Raw genomic sequence first — 15,490 nt, forward strand, 5'->3', positions numbered from 1 at the left:
TGTCATCTCTTCACTACGCATCGCGTTGGTGGAGAAAGCAGCTGTCTGGGTCCGATCGACACCCCTGTGGGAACCATGTGAGCATAACACTATTGGCGTATGTCTATGGGCACGGAAACACTTGCCCTGGGTAAACTGGAACCATGCGATCTCATCGCATTGGGGGACCCAAACGTTAAAAGAATAAATGGGTTTCTGGGCAAAAGAGCGCACGTTGTGTTCCTGCAAGATAGAGAACAAGTTGTAGAGTTACTCGTTGAAGGTACGCGGTGCTACACAGCAGAAACTCCACAGCCCCTGGGTCTGAAGAATTGCGGTAATGTGACACGCTGTTCTCCATTAAGTTAGGGGAAGCGTGTAAAGGCGTGCCTTTTCATTGGGTCACGTTGGAGTGTGGGCTGTACTGAAGAGGAACAAGAGGTGTGGCCACTCCCAAACACCAATGCGTTGGTGGTTGGGGTCCAAAGATAATGTTTTCAAATCTGCAGCAGCACTGCGGAGTAAATAGAAAACAGGCCAATTGTTGTGAGCTTGTCACTGCGTGGACAAGCTTGATGCATGCCAGCTCCTGAGTCGCCTATACACCCTCATTTAAGTCATATCCAAGGTGTAACACTGGGGGCGAGGAAAATATGCTACAGCTACCTCGTAGTTAGGCTAACTATACAGGATTCTCAGAATGATCCCATTGGTTAATAGGAGAGTATACTACACATGCACTATGCTTGGAGCCAGTTGGTTTTTTCATTTAGACCAGTTACCGCACTGTTGGTGAGAAAAATGATCTGTTGCTCCTTGCGAGACAAGGTACATTTGTCTCTGTTTGAATCCATACTGGGTAACAATTTGTACAGCACTGTCCATTTGATATCATCAGCTGAATGTTGGTTTTCAACCCAGTGGTCTACCATCGGGGCATTACTAGTTCTGTTCTTAAGGCAACTTCTGTGTTCCCCAATCCGTAGTTTCACTCTTTTTTCTGTTTTTCCAATGTAGACCTTTCGACAAGGACACCAGATGGCGTAGATTACCATCGCCGAGTTGCAGTTCGTGTGTTTGTTCTGTTGCCAGGGGGACGGTAGACCAATGTCGACCTCTGTGCTCTTGCTGGTAAACTTGCAATACGTGCAATGTCTGCAGGGGAACTGGCCGGTTATTGAGGGCATATTCCGGGCTTCAGTGATCGATTTTTGGCCCTGGTGTCTTATGGTTATGTCATTGCGGGTGACAAGATCCTTAATGTTTTTGCTTCTTTTGAAAGCTATTGTGGGTCTCGATACTGGCATCTCACTTTTGTTCAGAATAGTCCAGTTTTTGAAGATGATTTTCTTAATTTGATTAGACATGTTGCTATAGGTGTTCACAAAAACTAGTTTATCCTGTTTTTGAGAAATGTTGTGTTCCTTATATTCCATAAGTGCCTCACAATGGTTATTTTTGGCTCTTTTCAAGGCTCTGTTCGTCACTTGTTTAGGGTAACCTCGTCCCATCAAGTTATCCTGCATTTTGGTGGCATCTGTCAGAAAGTCATTCTTATAGGAGCTGTTGCGTTTCAATCTAAGGAATTGACCCAACGGCAGGTTGTCCCCGACATGTTTCGGATGGAAGCTCTCATAATGTGGCATCGAGTTCCTGTCAGTAGGTTTATTGTATGGTTTGACAAATAGTACATTCGATGCCTCATTCCCTGAGATAGTGATGTCTAGGAAATTCAAGTTGCTTCTGCTGTGGGTAGATGTAAATGCAAGGAATTTGTCCTGAGTGTTTATCCAGGTCAGAAACGGTTGTAAATCGCTTTCTGTCCCATGCCGTATGACAAAAATGTTATTGATGTATCTTCGCTACGTCCTTATCTTCTTTTCAAAGTTATTGTGGCTGCTAGTTTTCCTCTTGACACTTGCAAGGATTTCACTGTCATTGATAAGCAGGCCTTACAGTCAAAGGTAGCTTGAGAGGAACACAGGCACCACAGACACACTCGATGGGGGTCCGTAAGGGACATCTTCGCCCCAAAGTCCTGGAACATCTCAAACCCTGACCCGCTGACGATGCCATTTGTAAGAATTTTATCGAAGATTTTTGTAGGGAACTGAAGCGCACTGTATCCGAAGCAATAGCTTTCGCGGAAAAACAGAACTGAAGCCAACGGTCGCTGTGCGTGCTTTATACCATCAATGGCATCAACATCGAGATGGAGGCCTCCGAGGGACATCGAGTTGACAGGCATTGATGCGCAGCGCCCTCTGCTGGGAAAAAATCTCAGAAGCAGCTGAAGCTGGATATGGAAATATCATAAGATGAGGAATACGTGGGAGGACACAATCCATTCGCAAGATATATTTAACACTAGCAACCGCAGCAAGATCATAGGCACAAGAAAAGAAACACCTCAGCTCAACTGAGAGGCAATGTCCCAGGAAAACATTTAAACTCTATTAACCACAAGTGAAGGACGACTTCAACGAAACACTGCTCAAATACTGACATTGAGCTAAACAGAGAGAGGGAAACAGTACATAGAGGAAAACCTAGGGAACAAGGCATAAAGCAGAGAGGAACAAAGCATACTCAACACTGGTATTCTGGGAGAACTATGAGGCTTTCTGTGGGAGAATAGCATTGACACATACAAACGTGTACCCTCTAAGGGTTTCCAAAGATTCCCCCCCCTTTATAGGATGAGAATGATGGATTATAAAATCACCAGTTTAAATCTTAACTTCTTTAGGAATTTGGAGCATATCATACCCCTTTTTTTAGTTTGGGCTATTAGGTGGCAGCACCACTTATAAGCCGAAACTATTGCATTAGAGTACAGAGGGGGAGAATGTCATGAGGAGGAACACCAGCTTGTAGGTGGTCTTTGTTTATTTGCCCAACCATTTACGGCCCATGGCCATTCCCACCCAGTTCCTGCCTCTCCCTGCTCCAAACACCGGCTTAGGGGAACTCAGAGCTCACTTAATTCAAGCCTTACCATCAAATGTTGTGCTGAAAGTGCCTGCCTGTGTTTTTTTCACAGCAGTCTTCTGAGAGTTAATACATTATTTGGATTTGTAAATGGGCTTCTGGTGTAATAAAAATGTCAACCAGGTCTGCCTTCAGATACTATTTAGAAGCACTATGCGTGCTCTTCACTGAAGTTCTGTTAAAATCAATCATTGGAAATGGCAACCATTTTGGTTTGTGTATAAGTATTAGGCATTTTCCAGGCTCTGGTATTGGATGCCCAGACACTCTCACCATTTATCACCTGCATACATCAATGGGCAGTTAATACCAATACGCCAGTGTCTGTCAAGTGCCTTTCTCAGGCCTAAACAAAAGCCCAAACTGTTGGCATTGCCAATCCTTGTTTTAGGTTAAATAGTTTTTTGGACTTATGGCCCACATATTCCCTTTCAGTAGAAAATAAAACTACAATAAGATTTCTTTGGCTTGGGACACTTTTCACATTTTTTTTCCTGAAAGTGAATCGCTGTGACCCTAGATTAGATGATTTTGTAGTCAAAATGTGGTAGCCATTTATTTTGTGTAATTGACATCATGAGATCCAATTAGTTCTTAAATGAATATGTGCAGTTTATCCTCATTTACTGCAGTTTTCTTTATTTGCACAAATTGTGATTGAAATCCCTTTAGAAACCCTGCTATCACCCGTTTTGCTACCTGCAACCAATTGATATATGATATGATATGGCGTTTGTAACGCGCCTATACACAAGTGTTTCAAGGCGCGACGAGGCGGGCGGGGGGACACACGGGGAGACAGCCAACGATCCGACTAGGCCAGGTGTCATTCGGACCGCGCAAGTGCAAGGGTAGAGGGGACTGGGAAAAGTGCAGGGGGAAGGGGAGAGGGGGAAAGTGCTGTACATGGTTAGTAGAATACAAGATAAATAATAGGGCCAGCTAGTGGCAAGTGCAAGGAAGTGCAGTAAAGGTTAGTAGAATACAAGAATTCCATATGGGATTTTACAGTGATGTTCCCTTTATTTCATCCTTGGCACCAAGATGTACGTTTACATACAATCACAAAGATACATCTTAATTGCCCAACTGAGCTTCGAGGAAACTGGAAGCAGGGGACAATGCTGTACATAAGAAGACCCACATTCCCCTACAGAGCAACTCGGCTCCATAACCAGAATTTTACTTTTGTAAATAAAAGTATGCTGTCAATTTTAAACTTGAATACAGTCGGTGCCTTGTGCTTAAAAAGCAAATCTCCCCCATACATTGCAATATGGCACTTGAAAATATAGCACTTTCAAATAAACTCAAACTTATCTTATTTTTTACTTAAAAGTATGGTGTTGAAAAAAGACTGGTGCAGCAGGACAACGGATAGAGGGGGGATGTTGAGCGAGGTGTGGGTTGTGTTGTGGGAAAGCAGGCAAAGGCGATAATGGTATTTTTGTAAAGAAATTCCAAATGATATTAAAAAACAATTTTTTTCAAACAGAAATAAGCTGATGTAACCACTTTACATTTTTTGATGTTATAAATTAAGATGCACGGGGAATGCCTTTCAAGCAACCCTTTCAGAGTGGGATCCCTTTTCAGGCAAATAACCGCTATTGACCTGCATGCAGCAGACATGCAATATGAGTAAAAGGCAATCAGGTTTCACATTTTGCTCATTGATTCTAAACTCTTCACAGTCACGGGTCAGTGAACCTAACACAGAATATCCACAAACGGGAAGATTACCAAGCAAGCAACACAACTGCTTTAAAGTGTGTTCTCCTGAACTCAGAGTACACCAACGCATACACCATGGCCACTTCTTCTCATCTGCCTCTCCGCATCCATCTCGAACATTTGACACTATTTTGCAAGTAATACATCTATTAGTTGGAGGAAGCACACAATGTGTTACCTTAATTGAAATATAGATTTGCACATCAAGAGTTCTATGCTTGTACTATTTATCCAACGCCTATTGATTATACCTGTCATTTGAAGAGTTATGAAATCAAATTTGATTAAAAAAACAATGAACTTTGCTTTTACAACAGAGCAGTATTACATGTCTACAAACAAGAGTTAAGATTTTGTTGAACGTTTTTTCATAGGAAAACAGACCTACCTGTAATGATATCACCCGGTCTTCCAGCTTTTCAACTTTTTGCTTCAATTCTGCATTGTTTCGCCGATGTTTTTCTAGCTCAGTAGAATACATGGCTTTTTCCTCTAATAAAAAACGTGAAATGAGAATTTGAGATTGATAGGTTGCCTTTAAATATTATAATCGTAATAGCAGTATTATAAATATCACATTAATATGTAATGCTCCTTGTCATATTCCTTCATTTCTAAGAACTTCTAAGAAAGTACCATTACGTAATTAATGAAGGGCTGTATCGGCTATGTAAGGGCTTGAACCGGTCATAGGATGACAGGCGCAGCCGTAAGACACAAGCGCTTAACTCGCCAAGTAACTCACTGGCTGAAATAAAGTTTCATATGAATATGATTTTTCTATTTTGGGATGGGGAACTAGTGGAAACAAATCTTCAGCCTCCTTCGGAGTACAATGGTTGCACCATATGTTCCAAATTGAGCATGATGGCACCAAAATACAAGGCTTGACTATCCACAAACATCCATGCATGGACGCTGGCTAACTCTGATAAAGATTCAGTAAAGAGGCAATGCTGGCTCAAATTTGAAGAGTGGCAGGAAGCCTAATCTTATCAAGCCAACACATCTGCCTGCTAAGGGTAGAGTAATTAGGTAGATGTATCAGTTTTATGCTTAATCCCGTCTCCTAGTGAAAGCCCCAGCACGCTAGACTGCTGGACCTTTTTTTTGTTCTCCTAAATGCGAGGAGCCCATTTCTCCTCATTCATTCTTAGTTGCTCTAACCACGGGAACTCTGGTCTTTATGTTTTACCCTATTTTATGGAGTCTTGCTTTCCTCCATATCACTTGAAGGCATCTGCGTTTCACTTTTGCAGCACACAGCACCGTATGTGCAGTGTTGCCGAGGGTCCTTTGGGTTCTCCTTTTATATTCTTTCATTTTCCCTAAGAACTACTGTTCTTAAGGAAAAGGGATACTTTTTAGCCTTCCTAAACTTGAATCCTTGAGAGATCAGCACACCACACCTTATGTGGAGTGCTGAGGGGATGCCTAACATTCCCCTTCTCTCTGCTCCTGTAACATTTTGGTTAAGTGACAACCCTTTAGTTATGGCTGGTGGCAGTGGACATGATCTACTGACTTTTGTGCAATTTTCCACTACAGGCTGTATTTACAACTGTGGTTATGCACAGGAGGGTCACATATGTTCTAACATGGTGGCTCATTTTTTCAACATTTCTTGTGTGGTTGTCCTTTGTTAGCCCTTCTTCTACCATCCTAGGAGGAGGGAGGTCTGGATGTGAGTTTTGTCTTTGCCGGGAACCCTTTGTATAGCCCGCCTAGACTTCAGTGTGTCTGTAAGGACAGGAAGCCGGGAAGGAATCAGAAACTGCTCTGTCCTTTATCTGCTGATGTGCCTGAATAGAACCAGTTCCCACTGGGAAACTGGCTGTCCTGATTGTGCAGCCACCCACCCCGTTCTGTAAACTGCAAAAAGGGGTGAGTTTGCAGAGGAATGAATGGGAAATCCTAATGAAAGGTGAGGTTCCCGAGGCAAAAGGCAAGTCGACCACTGGAACAGAAGATCCGAAGCAGAAGACGACCAGAGATGCCGGCAGACCCGTCCAGTAACAGCAAAGAAACCACTGCTGTTCTGACCCTGTTTTCTAACCAACAGAGGAGCACAGAAGAAGACGACTCTTTCCCTTTGGCTGGTGAGACCAACTAGCCATAGGATGACCTGCAGAACGAGCCATCCACGACGTGCTCTGACCTTGTATGGCTGCAAACCGCTAATATCAGGGGACCTCCGACCCAATTTCAGTGCATCGTCTTCCCATGAACGAATCCTCCCAGAACTTTGGTGAGCTCCATTTGGACCTACAGAGCCAAGATCCCCCTCCTCAAAGTCAGCTCACCAGAGTGCAGGACTACAGAATCGAGGCGGATCGACCGGGTGGTAACCATTCACTGATGTAGCTTGTAAAAAGCTGCCAAAACCGCAGACCAAATGTAGGAGACCGAAGAATTCCTTGCTGAGTGTCCTTTGTCGTGGCTGCTGCTGCAACATCCCTGCCAGAGTCCCTCCTTTCGTCACCACGACAAAGGAACAGAAGACCAGGTCCATTGCTAATGCACAGGAAATAATCCAGCTGCATTTTCTTCAATACTCCCAAGGTACTGTGGTGCTCAAGGTAGTACTTCCCTCAAGCCAAATTGTCGCTCCTGTCTTACAGAAGCGCCATACCAGGTGTTTGGGTGTTCACCCATACCCACTGCTCAGGCCTAACAGCTTGTGCAACCGTAGGGAGTCCTTTCCAAGGTCCCTACACTTTTTATATTCCACTAAAGCATTCGACTTAAAGTAACTAAAGTATCCTTGCTTTTTCTGCTGTTACATGGCTTTTGCATCCCTCAACTGACTTTGAAGAACTCTTAAATAGTTAGGGAATTAACTGCTAAAGTATTAGAACAATTGAAAAGTATTTTAAAGTAGTAGATTGCTGTTGCTAGTGCTGAATAACCCTTGTTCCTTACAACAGAACATTGTCTGGGTGACTTTCCAAATTAATGGAACTGTCATTTAACTGTGCTCATTGCTGGTCCAAGCCACTACTATTGAAGCAGTGGAACTGTCATTTAACTCTGCTCATTGCGGGTGCAAGCCCCAACTATTGAAGCAGTCACCGGAAAAAGTGTTGCTTATGTTGTTCTATTTGTGTTGGTTAGTCTAACCAGTAGTTATTTGCCTTGCCTTGTGAATATAAAATACATATATATTTCACTTTAACTTCAAGTGTGCGAGAGTTTCTTTGCGCCCATGTATTTACTGAGTACATTGTACTTACCTACAGCTCACACCCCCTCCCCTCATAAGATAGGCCTGACTGCTCTGCCATTCTACCAAACATTTGGGTAGTACAGACTTATACTAAGAGTTGGTGCCTCTATACCAAGGGATAGTTTTATAGTCTCTCGCCTGCTGGTAGACTTTAGGAAAATCCCTAACAGAAGTATCACCCATATTATGTAGCACTTACCCAAAAGGAGAATCCTATTAGATTGATACTCCTGCCTAACTTTCTGCCCTATAAAGAGACCTGAAATAGGATTTTGCCAATTTAAATTTGGTAATGTGCATAGCATGATGTGCAAAGCAAGGTTGGGCTTTTCCTATTCAAACTGTTAGGGAGAATTCTCAGAAATGTGCTAATTCCTCTCTACCTTAGAGACCCCCAGCTCTTTTGCTGGGCTCTAGGACTTTTTCATTTTTACCTGGAGAGAGTGAGACCCGTTTTCCCCACTCTTTCATGTATTTATGTGATTTGAACTCTGTGTTTCTTTTGGTTTTTGGAGTCTCACAAACTCCATAGGCATCTTTTTACATTGTGACACAGCACCTTCAGTGCTCTGACACAGGAAGTCTTTCAGATTTCCCCAAGGTTTAAATACCTTCTCTTGGATAAACTACTGTTTTTAAGAGCAATAAAGTGAAATTGACTTTATTTACATTTAAGCCCGCCTCTGGCTCCATAGTGTCTGGCAGGGGCAGAAAGTGAGGGAGGTGCCCGGAACTCCCTGTGCTTAATCCCCTTGGTTACAGGAATGCACCCAAAGGTGATTGGCCGGCTGGCTGTCCGGCAAGGACAGCCATCCTGCTGTTTGACTGGCAGCTAGGCTGGAATGAAAGGGAGAAACCAGCATAAAAGGCGTGGATTTTTGGCTGGGAAGGCAGAGTCGACCACTTGACGAAGGAATCTGAAGAAGAACTTGCAAGAGATGCCTGCTGCAACTCCTGGACCGATGAAGCCGCATTCATCGGTGGATTTCCCGGTGAAGCCCTGCGGCTGTGCTGAAGCTCTGAATTCGCCTCGACTAGAGAAGCCCCGCAAGGACGACTTCCGCCCTTGAGTTGGTGGGATCAATCAACTGCAAAGTAAGCCACCTGGACATCCTCACAAAGCTGGTTCTGTTTCCACTGCAGTCGCTGCTGGAACCGAAGAGCCAGGGAGAGGAACACCAGTTTGTGTGTGTTGCTTTTAAGCTGGCCAACACCTCCAGGAAGCTCTCCGGACTCCCAGGAAGCAGGACTGACCAAGCCTGAGCCACCCTAACAGAGTGCTGGACCCCAGATGCAAGGAAAGTCCATCTCGACAGCCAGAAACCGTGGTGGTGCTATTTGCTGTAGACACAATGAGCTGAAACACTGAAGTGCCACTTGTTTGAAGATTGCAGATTTGAGTCAGTGACCATTCCATTGCAGTGCAGGAGTCCCCAGAAGTCCTCCCTCTTGTCCCCATGATGGAGGCACAGGAACAACAGGATCTGCAGAACTGCACAGGAACAGAAGTCATCTGCCACCTTTTTCTTCTAACCTAAGGTACTATACAGTCTACGAGAACTTAGCTCTTGTCTTGTAGCCTTGCTTGTTCTCAGTTGAGACTTCACTTGGTTACACTATGGAGTTGCTTGCATCTTCTACTAATCACAAGCCTAACAGCTTGTGGCCCTACATTGATTCTTCTTTTTCAACAAAGACTTCTAAAACATTGTGCAAGACTTTTTACTCACCTGCAAGAAGTGCTTCAGCTCACCTAGACTTTTGCCCAAATGACATTGACATTGGCCTGGCTCTCTGAATGACTCTTCTCTTCTCCTCTCCTCTCCTCTCCTCTCCTCTCCTCTCCTCTCCTCTCCTCTCCTCTCCGATTGTGTGTTTTGCCTTCCTCCCAGGAAAGGGTCAACTTACCTTGCAGTGGGGTTGTTTCAAAAAGTACTTACCTGGTTCAGAATATTTGTGTGATCTCTTGTTTTATTCTGATAAACTTTTCTTTGATAATTGTTATGGAGAATTCTCAGAAATGTGCTAATTCCTCTCCACCTTAGAGATCCCCAGCTCTTTTGCTGAACTTTGGGTCATTGTACTTTTAGATATTTTTGTTTTCTGGGTTTCGTTTGGTTTTTGGAGTCTTCCAAACTCCATAGGCATCTTTTTACATTGTAGCACACGGCACCTTCAGTGTAGTGATACAGGGAAGTCTTCCAGATTTAACTACCTTTCTCTTGGATAACTACTTTTTCCATGAGCAGTAAAGTGAAATTGACTTTACTTACACCTTTACATTTTTAGACCCAGCACACACTATCTTACAATAGGGTGCTGGAGGGGTTAAATAGTATCCCCTTTGTCTAGCTTCTCATATAACATTTTTATGTTACCCTTTCCTCGATGAATGGCTGGTGGCAGTGGTTTAACTTTTACTACCTTGGTGTGTCTTTACTGCGGGCTGCGTTCGCAGCAGCAGTAAAGCACCCTTGGGTGCCATTTCTGTCAAAATGGCCCGGTGGTCTTTTTTCACCATTTCTTTGTGGAAAGGTCCTTCTTGAGATTTACTCTGCGCGCCAAACCAGGTTTGGTCCCTTTGTTCGTTTTGTCTTTGGCAGGATTCACGAGTGAAGCCCGCCTCTGGCTCCAGGGTGTCTGGTGGGGGCAGGAAGTAAGAGAGGTGCCCGAAGCTCCCTGTGCTTAGTATCCTAGGAGACAGGAATGCACTCCTAGGTGATTGGCCGGCTGGCTGTCCGGCAAGGACAGTCACCCTGCTGGGTGATTGACAGCCAGGATGGAATGAATGGGAGAAACCCGCATAAAAGGCGAGGCTTTTTGGCTTGGAAGGCAGAGTCCACCACTGGACGAAGGAATTTGAAGAGGACGCCTGCTGCAACTCCTGGACCATTGGTTTGCCCGGTGAAGCCCTGCTGCTGTGCTGAAACTCCAAATTTGTATCAACGGAGAAGCCCCTTCAAGGAAGACTTCTCCCTTTGAGTTGGTGGGACCAATCAACTCCAAAGTAAGGCACCTGAACATCCTTCTCGAAGCTGGTTGCACTTTCACTGCAGTTGCTGCTGGAACCGAAGAGCCAGGGAGAGGAACACCAGTTTGTGTGTGTTGCTTTTAAGCTGGCCAAGAGCTCTATGAAGATCCTCTGGACTCCCGGGAAGCAGGACTGACCGAGCCTGAGCCACCTCAACAGAGTGCTGGACCCCAGATGCAAGGAAAGCCTGTCTCGACATCCAGGAACCGCGGTGGTGCTGTTTGCGGTAGACGCGAGGAGCTGAAACACTGCATTGCCACTTGTCTGAAGATAGCCAGTTGCTGTCGGTAACCGTCCCATTGCAGTGCAGAAGTCCCCAGAAGTCCTCCCTCTTGTCCCCACGACTGAGGCCCAGGTTCACCAGGATCTGCAGAGCTGCACAGGAACAGAAGTCATCTGCTGCTTTTCTTCTAACCAAAGGTACTGTAAAGTTGAAGAGAATTTACCTCTTCTTGTAGATTTGTTTCTACTCTTCTCAAGCCTAACAACTTGTGGCCCTACATCGATTCTTCGTCTTCACTAAAGACTTCTAAAACATTGTGCAAAGACTTTTCTTACTTACCTACAAGAAATGCTTCCGCTACATAGACTTTTGCCTATTGACTTTGGCCTAGCCAGTTTCACTGAAAGACTTCTCTCTTCTGACACTGGTGAGGGTTGAAAAGTATTTGCCTGCTTAAGAATATTTGTGATCCCTTGTTTGTTCCCAATAACCTTTTTTTGACACATCTCAGTGCTATTCTAAATTCTAACAGTAACATATTAATGTCCACAGTGTCCTACCAATTGATGTCACCTGAGGGTGTAGGAAGTGTGTGTGGCATCCCAAATGGGTGCTTACTGATTTAGGAACCAAGAGTGTGTATTTTGAAGGTATTTGTGTGTTGCTATCATATTGCTCGCTTCTAAAGAAGGCCAGGAAACCTTGAGTTTAAGAGTTTGTTCTGAATACTTGTCACTGTAAATCTTTGTGTAACCACTCTACTACTCCCATTGACCCCTCATGAGCTAAGCCTGGCTGCTCAACCACACTACCAACCTGTGTAGTACAGACGTATACCAAAGGTTGGGTTCCTATTACCAGGAGGTTAAGGTTGTTGTAGTGTACCCAAAAGGCACTACCCCAAATCTTTACCCAACACAAACTATATGCATAGGGTGTAATAATAGCCCAAAAATGTAAAGGGAAAGCAGCTGCGATAGAAATAGAATACTTTAGTGCATTTGCTATTTTGAAGCGTGCCTTGGGGGAAGGGAGATTCAGAAGCAGCTCAGAGGCAGAAAGTGTGCGCTTGCATATAGACTTACAAAGAGAAGGCGCAGGGAGAAAACCTTTTATACGTAAAACTCGCGGGGGCTGATTAACTTGGTTAGCTATTGTAATACGAGCAACCAAAGAGGACGAAAATTATCATGGGTTGACAAATCCTTTTTAACTTTTGTATATTTAGATAGCAGTTTAGTATATTTTTGTAAATGTTCTTACCCAAAAATGAAATAAAAATAAGTATTTTCAAAGACCAAAATAAACAAAATGTCAAACACCAATGAGCAGCCCATACCAATATTACATTCAAAATCGATGGTAAACATACCCTGCTGAAACTGCTCCAGCACCATCTGCAGGTTGGCCAGGGACGATGCATACTGTTTCACTTGCTCCTGAGACATGTTCAGCTGGAGAGCAGTGTCATCTCTCTGCCTGGAAATAAGGTTCAGCTGCTCTTGCAAGGACTCCACTTGAAGAGTGGCTTGATGGCTTGAAAAAAAAATGTAGGTACTATTCATAAAACACTGATTTATAAAGGGATATCTATCGTTTCGAAGTCAATCAGATGCAATGAATGTTAATTACATGCTGCACAACATACTTTCGTAGGCTTGATAGTTCAAAACTATATCAACTTTGCTATCAACTGGTTACAAACAACCTATTAATATGTGATAATCTGCCCAAATGTTCATGTTACTGGTTAATAAGGTTTTGTATGTTTATTTATGTATTTTTATACAGGGAGGAACAAAGCTTTTTTGATCACAAACAACTTTACAATACATAAGAAATCAGATTTGATGGGAAGCAGTGAGCTTCTTACAATTGGGTGAGTTTGAATGACATTCTGACCAGGTTCTGAAGAGAAGTAAATGGAACAGTCACCAGAGACAATACATGGGTGGACATAGATTAAGGACAATCAACATTAGATATGTTTAAGTGCAGGCATGCGGAACGGCCAGCTGTGTTAGGGATGCAACCATGAAGTATGAAGTGTTAAAGTGGAGGCAAAGAACATGAGGGACATAGGCAGGTTAGTGTAAAGCTAAAAATGTTAGTTAGAAGGCAGATGAGAGGTAGGTAGGTTAAGAGAGTAACTCGGAGGTGAGTAGGTGGTGTTCAATTTGGCTTTGAACAAATCAGCATCGACTTTTTTCTCAGATGTCTGGGGAAAGAGAATTCCATGCATGTGGAGCAAAAAGACAGAGCAGGAGCGAGAGGAAGCACAGGGAGGCCGATGTGCCACAAAGGTAGTCGAGGAGGCAGAGCAGAGATTACGAGGATGCTTGCAGAGTTGGACAGAGGATAGATACGGTGGTGCCTTATGTGAACCAGGAGAAGAAATTGAAATCTGGCCCTGTTATGCGTCACCCTTCCAGCCTGGTGACGGTACGAGGAAGTAGGTGTGAAGTGAGGGAGTTCAAAGAGTCTAGGTAGCAAAGTTAATGATCTTGTCGAGAGGACAGAAAGCATAGTTGAGGACGCTGGCACGGTTTATAGTCATAATGTCGAAAAAAAAATGTCGAAAATAATAATGTCGACATCCTATACTTATAATGTAAAAAGTCATTTTTTCGAAAAAAAAATGTCGACATTTTTTTTTTGACATTATGACTATAAACCCTTAAAACTATCAACACCTCACCCAACACCCCCCTGCCACCCCCCCCCACACCCCCAACCACCCTTTCACCCCTCATACTCAACACATACCAATTATTTATTTATTTATTTATTCAATAAATAACCTAAAAAAGGATCATTTACTATGGGGGGGTCCCCCCCAACCCCGCCTCATCCAACACCCCCCTGCCACCCCCCACACCACCCTTTCACCCCTCATACTCAACACATACCAATTATTTATTTATTTAATAATTAAATAAATAAAAATTGTATTTACTATGGGGGGTCCCCCCCCAACCCCCCCTCACCCAACACCCCCCTGCCACCCCCCCCCCACACCCCCCCAACCACCCCTCATACTCAACACATCATATATATATTTATTTATTTATGCATACACTAAATTAAATTTCGAAAAAATATCGAAAAATGTCGACATTTTTGTTTGTCGACATTATTGTTTTTCGACATTATGACTGCACACCCGCTGGCACAGTAGCCCAGTTTACAGAAGACAAGAGTGCTTATGAGATGCTTGGCGGCGTTGAAAGGAAGGTGCCACCTGAGTTTCTTAATATTTAGGAGGGCGAGACGAGCCGCCATTGCAGTTTTGAAGATGAAAGTAGAGAAGGTGTGAGAAGAGTCAGAGGACACTGAGGTGTTCAGCTGAAGAGGAGTAGGGGAGTGTGTCAGGTGGGAACCGAATGGGCAGAGGAAGAGATGAGAGAACTTATTTGGCAGGGAAGCAGAGCACCTCTGTTTTGGTAGAGTTTAAACATCAGAGAGTGCATAGCCATCCAACATTTAATGGCAGAGAGACAGTTGGACATTTTGACAGAGGGGCCAGAGGAGAGTGCAGGAAAAGAGAGGATGATTTGGGTGTTGTTCGAGAAGAGTTGGTACAAGAACCCAAAGGAAGAGATTAGTTCCCCAAGAGCAGAGGTGTAGAGTGTAAAGAGGAGAGGACGTAAGACAGAGCCTTGTGGAACACCAATAGTAAGGGGAGTGAGTTGAGAGGTGTTGTTGCTCCAGGAGACAGAGAATTGACGTGGTGCCGGGTAAGACTCAATCCAGGCAAGAGCTTGATTGGGAATACCAAGAAGATAGATTATTAAGGAGAGCAGAGTGACCAACTGTGTCAAAGGCAGCAGATAGGTCAAGGAGAATAAGGATAGAGAATAGGATGCAGTACTTAGCAGAGGCGAAGAAGTTAGACACATTCATGGGAGCAGTTTATGTGGAGTGACAGGAGCAGAAACCTGGATGTAGAGAGTCTCGAAGGTTGTGGATGTCTAAGAAATGTGTATGTCAGTTGAACACAACCCTTTCTGGCACTGTAGAGTAGTGCAAAAGGAGAGACACAGGGCAAAGCTTAGCTGGTAGGTTCGGGTCAGCGGCTTGCTTTTTTAGGAGAGGGTTGACCGTGGCCATTTTGAAAAGAGGGAAAGCAAGCAGAGTTGAATGACAAGTAGAAGAGCTCATCGAGTTGACAGGCCACTAAAGGGGCAATAGGCTTGACTAGATGAGGAGCCAGAGTGTCTGATGAGGCACAAGAGGTGTTAGCCTTCATCAGTAGAGAGAGGACTCTAGTATTACTGTGAATATTAGTGTGTGTAAAGTGGGCGAT

The 15,490-nt window shown here is 43.9% G+C and overlaps 1 protein-coding gene across 1 annotated transcript in view; it reads right to left on the bottom strand.

Annotated features, from left to right (window-relative positions):
* The window catches only part of TRIP11 (thyroid hormone receptor interactor 11), a 1,018,241-nt gene that overhangs the window by 167,512 nt on the left and 835,239 nt on the right, over window positions 1-15,490 (bottom strand). Inside the window, exons 14-15 of the mRNA XM_069637842.1 lie at window positions 12,557-12,720; window positions 5,093-5,196 (exon numbers count right to left, since the gene is read on the bottom strand). Of these exons, the coding sequence (XP_069493943.1) occupies window positions 5,093-5,196; window positions 12,557-12,720 (268 nt within the window). The remainder of the gene's footprint in view (window positions 1-5,092; window positions 5,197-12,556; window positions 12,721-15,490) is intronic.

This window comes from Ambystoma mexicanum, chromosome 14, assembly GCF_040938575.1.
Source record: "Ambystoma mexicanum isolate Mex_15411 chromosome 14, UKY_AmexF1_1, whole genome shotgun sequence".
Taxonomy (NCBI): domain Eukaryota; kingdom Metazoa; phylum Chordata; class Amphibia; order Caudata; family Ambystomatidae; genus Ambystoma; species Ambystoma mexicanum.